Genomic DNA, 7,552 nt, shown 5'->3' with positions numbered 1-7,552 from the left:
AATGGCAACAGGTTGGAACACAGCTACTTCAACAGGGTAAAACGTCTATATTACCTGGGTGTTATTAACAGAAATTGAGTTGCACCTGTATAGGGTGACATTCTTGTCTTTAGCCTTATAGGAAAAGAGGACATCTTTTCCAATTGCACCAGTTTGAAATATGTCTGAAATAAGGCTCCCTTTACATGGATTACTACAGTACTCATTCACATGAGAGAGTTCATACATGTAGCACACAGACAAATACAGGATTTCACGGTCACTTTCTATTTCTTTTCTCTCTCTCTCTTTTTTGGTTGATTTGGTTAATTGCATAAAATGAAGGATAAAAACTCACAAACATCATCTGTTTAGCAAAACTCCTAGGTACATCAGAATGCAAACTATAAAATGATTCTGATCACCAGGCAAATGAGACTGAAATTAAACCTGTGTCAGCTTGGTTTCATCCACTTCTACAGTACTTCAATGGGGAGCTCACACTAGGACCTTAGACCTAGTGGAAAGGAACCACATAAAGGCAAGATGTTCAGATAAAATGCTCCTACAGTCTTTACTTGGAACATTTTTTTTTTTTTTTTTTTTTAATTTCAAAGGATCAGTTGGTCTTGGTCAGCCTCAGGAAAGGAACCATCACTCAGGTAGTAAAAACATATGGGGGTACTTTAAATACTTAGCTACCTCTTCACACACTTAAATTATATTGACTTCAACTGTTCTTAGAAAGAATTCCACATCATTATCCAGAGCAGTCACTCAAGTTTTGGTTCTCTTTCACATAGCTGCTTTCGGAGATTCTCTAGATGAGGCATGTTTAGAAAAAGAGAAACGCTTATACCTGGAATTTATATTCTTCCAAGTAATCTTTTAGTCTTGTTGGTAAAGGCAGTCCCCAGATGGTAGCGGTACGTTTGTTAATGGTGAGCCTACACAGATGCTGCAGAGATGGAGCTGACGTGTAGAGTGGTTTGGTCAGATAAAGGTGAACAGTGCCATTCCGGGGGGCTTCCGGGCCAGTCCCCTTATCCTTGCACATCTGAACATAGTAGTCAATTAAATGAACCACACTGTCAAACTGTTTAAGCTTGGATTTGACACATATGATTGAGTCCAATCTGAATTTCCCATCTTGGTATTCAATTCGCAGATTAGTTGGTCCAGCTGATGTTTTAACAGATATTGTTAGTAGGTAGTCTGAATGCGAACTATCTCTAATCAAGAAAGTTCCTTCTGGTGCCTCTTTTAATTTCTCTTTGGCTTCATTAACAGTCATACTTCCCCAGTACCATCCTGGGGTTTTGTTCAAAGAGGGAAAAAAAAAAAAGAGGGTAAAATATTATTATAAGAATCTTTAGGATAGGGAAAATATTTGGCAATACGTTTTCTAACAAAAAAACTGTGAGTATAAGCTTACCAGAGGCTGCCATAAATATGAAAGGACTTCAAAAAGTTCAAAGAAAAAAGTCCCCTGTCTTTTCATTCTATTTTCCACAAACCTGGAAGCCCCATTGTACTTTTGGTAAGAATTTAATGCCCTTTTGAATCCATTTTATTTTGGGAACACAAATTAACCAGTTTTCTTTTTCAAGAAAAGAACTTTCTGTACCTGTTCTTTGAGCTCTGTCATAAGTTTCTCCTAACGAAACAAAAGAGCATGTGCAATGTGCCACACTAAATGAAATCATAGATTTTAAGTGAGGCAGCAGCTAGAAATAAACAACATGCCCTTAAAAAAAAAAAAAGGAAACCCCAATTTCAGCAGTTCCAGTAAAAGCAGAAGCCAATCTTTAAGATGGTTTGTGGTACTCAACTCATCACCCCAAAAATCTGTCATTTGTTCAAAGCACCTGGAAAACAATGCTATTTACTTAAAAGTAGACTTCTAGTACAATAACCCATTTGCTGCTCTTGATTACAACTGCCTCTCTCTCTCAGTTACTGAGAAACAGGGAAGCCAATTGATCGTTTACAATCAGAATTAAACTCCTTTGGACTTGACTTTAACTTAAATCCAATCACCATGGGTCACCCCAGCATTCTAGATTTGATCTGCCTCCCCCATTTTCCCGGCCTATTCTGTTGGCACAACTGACTCAGTCAGTCATTCTGTATTTAAGAAGTTTAAACAATGTGTCCTTCCACCTCCAAGAAACTTCTCCAAGCCCTGCAATCTGCAAGGGAAAGCAAGCAAAGACAGAAATCGCAAATGAGGGGGCTTCTTCCTCTCCATAGTGCTACCAAAACTTCAACTTTGCCCCAAACACAAGCTTTCAGGATTCCGATTTTTAAAGCCTGCGTTATTTGCTAGAATTTAAAACAAAACAAAACTAATTTTGGTTGCTGTCTTCTTTTTCTCAGATGCCAAGAGGCAACAGTGAGCTGTGCAAAACGCAGTACTGCACTCCAAACAATCAATATCTTGGGCTACCCAAAGGTCCCTGGAGGCCGTGCTTGGCTGAGCCTTCGCTGCCCCGGCTCCTCCGACTCGCCACCGCGCAGCAGTCTGCCTGGCCCGGGACTTGGCCGCAAAGATCCCGGGCTGCAGCTGCGGCTCCGCTAGGGCGCCGGATGCGGCTAGAGCTGCTGCGAGTGCCGCTCTGGCATCCCACTGGGCTCTTTTTCGGCCAAGGTTCGAATCCAAGTGCCGAGCCCTGAGCAGCAGTGGAAAAATTATAAAGGTACTGCGCCCAAGGAGTCTATTTTCAATGAGCCTTTCTCGCGCTTTGCCCTCCCCCAAGCTTGAGTCCCACGAGAACCACTTTCTTTTCGCTTTCCCAAGGATCCAGGGCCGTGCGGGCACCCTCTTTGGGGCTCCTTGCTCAGGAATGGGGACAGGAAACAAGGGGATGGTTGCCGAGTCCATTCTTTGCTTTCCACCTCGACCCCACATTCAAATGCATTCCTCTCCAGAGCAGCTCCCAGTCCTGTCTTTGGGGAGGCACCTCCTACTACCTACACCCGCCACTCGGCGCGGCCGCCCAGTCCCTTCCCTACCTGTTTGACTGAGCTCCCGTAGGGCCTTCGCCAGACGCGCCGCCTCGGGAGAAGGCTCCTCGCCCGACCCAGCGGTACCCCACTGGCTCCGCGTCCTTTCCGCGCCATTCCCGGAGGGCTCGAGGCACCGCAGGGTCATGGGGGAAGGATCACCGTGGCAAAGACAGGTTTCAGCCTGAGTTGGGATCAGAGAAGGACACCCGTTCTTTCTTGAAGTCAGTGGGAACCCCAAAAGCAGTTCCTGCTGGGTTTCCAAAATGGTAGAAGGGGAGGGGATGGGGAGTTGCCGGTTCTTCTTCCCCAGTTTTGAGCAGATGGATAGCAAAGTCCCCAGCAGGCGTAGTCACCCACAGTTCTCCTGTAAATAGAAAGTGGGGGGTTGGGTCAGTCCAAACTGGACCCCTGTGGCTGAGGCTTGGAGGGTAGGGGACACAGAAGCATGGAAGATCTCTGGGACTCCTCTGCCTCTCTGCCCCTGAACCATTTACTACCAAGCATCTAGTTACCGCCCCGGCCCAGCTCTGGAGAAAGGGAGATACACAGAGCACCGAGACAAGGCTCACAATTGGTGAAGGGAGGGGGGAGGGGTGATGAGGGTGGGGAATGGGGTATCTTCCTGCCTGAGGCTGCTCTCTGAAATCACAGCCTAGGAAGAGCAAAAGAGTCACCTGTAGTAGATCTGGTGGAAACAGGCTCTGGTCAAGAGCAAGTAGGGGGGAAAAATCAAAGAATAGGAGAGATCCCCAAATTGGCACCTCCATCCCACGCCCCGCGCAGTCCGCTGGCCCCTAGAAGTCAACAGGAACAAATAGTGCACCCCCCCCAACCCCACCCTACTGCCACTAAAGCGCCGCACACTCCCCGGGCGCCAACCGCCAGCCTGGGGTGCGAAGGTGCGTGACTCGCCCCAGAGCTGCTCCGCTCCCCTCCCTCGTTGCCCCCGTGCTTGGATGGGGCAAAGGTGGGGGCTGCCGCCGGGAGCCGCTGCAGCAAGCTCCCAAGACGGGCCAGCTGCTGCTGTCGCCGCCGCGGGCGCTGTCGAGGAATCGGCCCGAGAGGGAACTCCGGGCCGGAGCCGAGGGAGCCGAGCCGGTGGCAGCGAACGCGACAGGACATGTAGAAGACAAACGCAGAGCCCTTACCTCAGCCTCCACCGCCTTCGCCTCCGCACCAGGCAGCCTCCCCAGCTGACATGGGGCGGAGGAACCGGGAGGGGCCGGAGAGAGGAGGGGTGTCTGCCTGAGTTTCCCCTGTTGACGTTTAATTTGGGAACACGATGTCCGGGGATGCGACGCGTCTTGCGCTCTGCGACGGTGGTGGCCGTAGGAGTTCTCTGAGCAAAAGGCAGGCAAAAGCCCCAGAGATCATCACCTCGACCCCAAGGTCCAATACCCACTCCTGGCTCGGACACCCTCTAGCGCACAGCCTGGATAGCTGTGAGGGTTCCCTCTGACTATGACCAAGGAGGTGGGAAGCAAAGAGGGAGGGAGGAAGAAACAAGGGCGGGAGGCAAGCGGGTGGGGAGGAGCAGGAGATCAGGTTATGAGGATTATTAATTTGGATGGCAGTTTAGGCGAAAGAAAAAAAAACAACTCCGGAGACTTTCCGACGCCCGGAAGGAACCAGAGAAAGCAAGCAGAAGCGTCTGGCCGAAGGGCAGGTCCACGTCTCGGACTCTCTCCCCAGGAGGCTCTAAACTGCGGAAGCCTAGGCCGCCCGCCGCTCCCAGCGCACGCAGCCGCACCCGGGTGCCCTCCCTAGCGACCCTCCTTGGGGCGGAGCTTTCAGGACTCCCCCCACTGGTACCTGCCGCCAGCCCCTGCCCGTCCTTCTCGGCTGTCCAGGCTGCGGTCGCAGAAGATCCAGAGGCTAGGCTTCTGGGGCCTCGGTGCGCAACATGCGCTACCTGCACAGCGCCGGTAGCTGTGGGCAAGGAGGTTCATACTTCTGGAGCAGCCAAAGGCCCGCGAGCTGCGGCGACGCGAAGACTTGGCAAGAGTTAAACGTTGGTTCTCTAAGTGGTGTGTGCGCGCGCGACTTCCCATCTCAACGCGCCTCCCTAGCTCCCCGCCTCCCTCTCCCCCTTCGCACCCGCGCCCGCCCTACCCCGCTGCAGTGGAGGCCGCTTTCCAGGAACTTTCCAGGAATCCGCCTCACGTGACCGCAGTCCTGGCTACTGCTTTAAAGAGGCTCCGACGCTAATGCGCAGGCTTGGGGGAGAAGGGCTCACATCACTTGGTTTCGGGGAAGGGCACTCAAGGCTCCGAATGATCCGTCCTGTTTTGACCCCACTCCCCGGGATGCTCAGGGACAAACATTTGAAGCCCCTCACCACAGCTGCTGCCTCCGTTTTGGCAGCCACAGTCTGCGCCCCGCCCATGCCAGCTACATGCAGGGATCCTTCGTCCTCTTTGCCCTCGGCTAGCCATAGGGGTTTTTGTCTTCCCATTCCTTCCTTCGTCCTCTTTGCCCTCGGCTAGCCATAGGGGGTTTTGTCTTCCCATCCCTTCCATGCCTTCTTGATGCGACCCTCCAGGCCGCACATTATGTGTGTGAGGGGGGGCGTTTACGGAGATACTGGGGGATTCTCGGAAACGAGCCCCTTCTGCTCTAAGACACATTGATGTGGTGGGGAACCCAGCTCAACTCTACAAGACCACGCCTGGGGAATATTGGGAGCGGGACAGAGGCAGTCCCCTTGGTCAGGGTCCTAGAAGGCAACGTGCAAGCAGAAAGCAGCGCCTCCTTAAGACTAGCGGCCGCTCTCAGTCCCCTCCCCTTGGCGCTCCCGCCAGCACTCTCCAGCGCCAGCCTTGCCTGGCTCCTCCCTCCGTCCTCAGCTCCCCTCCGCTCTGCTCCACCGCCTCTTTCTGGCAGGTTACCGGCTTGCCAGGCTCACCTGCATGGCCGCCGATTCCTGCGTGCCTGAGAGGTACTGGGCGGCAGACCTCGGTACCTGCAATCGGTCTGGAAAGGGCTAGTCTCTGCAGTTCCCCGCAAGACGAGCACCTCAGAACCGTGAATTCAGAAGGATCTCGGCACCTCTTCTTTGCCGGGGACTCTCACCCCCATCTACCACCCTGTTGGAGGCCGCCTGACCTTAGTTGGAAACTCATCTTTTTGCCTGCGTGGCCGTCCCCGCAATGTGACCTACTTTAAATCTGACCTTTTAGAAAAAAGCATTAACACTCACGGGAAAACCAGTTCCAAAATTTCGATGACTATTTTTCTTTGAAATACTATTCTATTGCATCATTGCTCAAAAGCTTGAAAGGTCAATGGCCACTTTAGTTGAAACGGTGGCTATGGGAAAGTTGGGCGAGAAAGGGGAGGGGACACGGAGGAGGAGCGGTTTACAAACCTTGCTTGTACCTCCCCCTGCTGGCTCTGGGAGGAAGCGTGGACCAACTCCCAAGCTTGGGGTTTGTATGTTGTTATGTGCCATCGAGTCGGTTCCGACCCATAGCGACCCTGTATAGGGTTTCCGAGGGTGTAAATCTTTACGGGAGTAGAAAGCCTCATCTTTCTCCCGCGGAGCAGCTGGTAGTTTCGAACCGCTGACCTTAAGGTTCGCAGCCCGATTCGTAACCACTACGCTACCAGAGCTCCTTATAGCATCACCAATAAATAGATTTCTCAAACGTTTTCTTGGGACAAATGGTTTTCTCATTAATTTTCCTGCTTTTGAGTAAACAACTCCATACAAAGGGGCTTCAAAAAGTTTATAGGAAAATGGAATGGAAAAGTTAATGGGAATTTCCCCACTAACTTTTTGAAGCGCCATCATAAAAAATGACAGACTGGTGAATCAAGTGGGGCACTTTTATTAGCTAGTAAAGGGCTTTGTTGTATGCAAGGAGTCATGTTTTGTTTTTAGAAAGTTAAGTAGCCTCCCATTAAATCACCCTACAAAACAGTTGAATACTTTTTCTCAAATTTATTTACCTTCTTTGGGTTTTGAGCCTTTTCTATAAAATTAAGAGGTTAACTAGCTTTCTAAAAAAAAAAACACACAAAACAAAACAAAAAACGAGAACTAACGTTCTGGATGAGGAACTGGGTGAATGAACATACCAGATACCATCTAAATGTGTGTGCAGTCTGTCTCTCAATACCTTTAAGAACCAATACATCTTCTAGGGTTCCCTAAATTGTGAATAATTCCATTGTGACATCTCTTCCTTGTCACAGTGCCAAAGCTGTACCCACTCTTCTGTATTTCACATTAATTACACTCAGTACACCTAAAGTTCCCAAAAATAAAATAAAGATCTATCTAATTATCGACTGAAACAAATCTTCCATCAGCTGTTCTTTCTGTAGTCCCTCTGTCTAAAGCACCCAAATCAGATTTATGGTCAGCTCTCATTTTTCTGCAAAGATCACAATGAACACAATGCCAGCCATAGTGGCAACAAGTGTTGGACCAAAGTAGGATTTTCTAGTTTGGTTTCTAACATGTTTCCCAGAGGAGGCAGGGCAAGATGGTGGATGAGGCAGAAAGGCTGTGGGACCCTCTGCAGCAAGGATATGGAAAACCCAATGAAACAGAAGCAGA

At 50.0% G+C, this 7,552-nt stretch overlaps 1 protein-coding gene across 1 annotated transcript; it reads right to left on the bottom strand.

Moving 5' to 3' along the window:
- Positions 1–576: 576 nt before the first annotated feature.
- Positions 577–3,352, bottom strand: LOC102833845 (suppressor of cytokine signaling 2-like). Its single transcript, XM_006871791.1, has 2 exons — positions 2,995–3,352; positions 577–1,290 (listed from the first exon to the last, which is right to left on the bottom strand). The coding sequence occupies exons 1-2, from the start codon at positions 3,131–3,133 to the stop codon at positions 833–835; spliced, it is 597 nt and encodes a 198-aa protein (XP_006871853.1). The 5' UTR covers positions 3,134–3,352; the 3' UTR covers positions 577–832.
- Between the last annotated feature and the right edge of the window lie 4,200 nt (positions 3,353–7,552).

The sequence above is a fragment of the Chrysochloris asiatica genome, unplaced genomic scaffold (genome assembly GCF_000296735.1).
Source record: "Chrysochloris asiatica unplaced genomic scaffold, ChrAsi1.0 scaffold00174, whole genome shotgun sequence".
NCBI lineage: Eukaryota > Metazoa > Chordata > Mammalia > Afrosoricida > Chrysochloridae > Chrysochloris > Chrysochloris asiatica.
The sequence above is the reverse complement of the archived record's forward strand: the minus strand, read 5'-3'. Positions and strand labels throughout refer to the sequence as shown.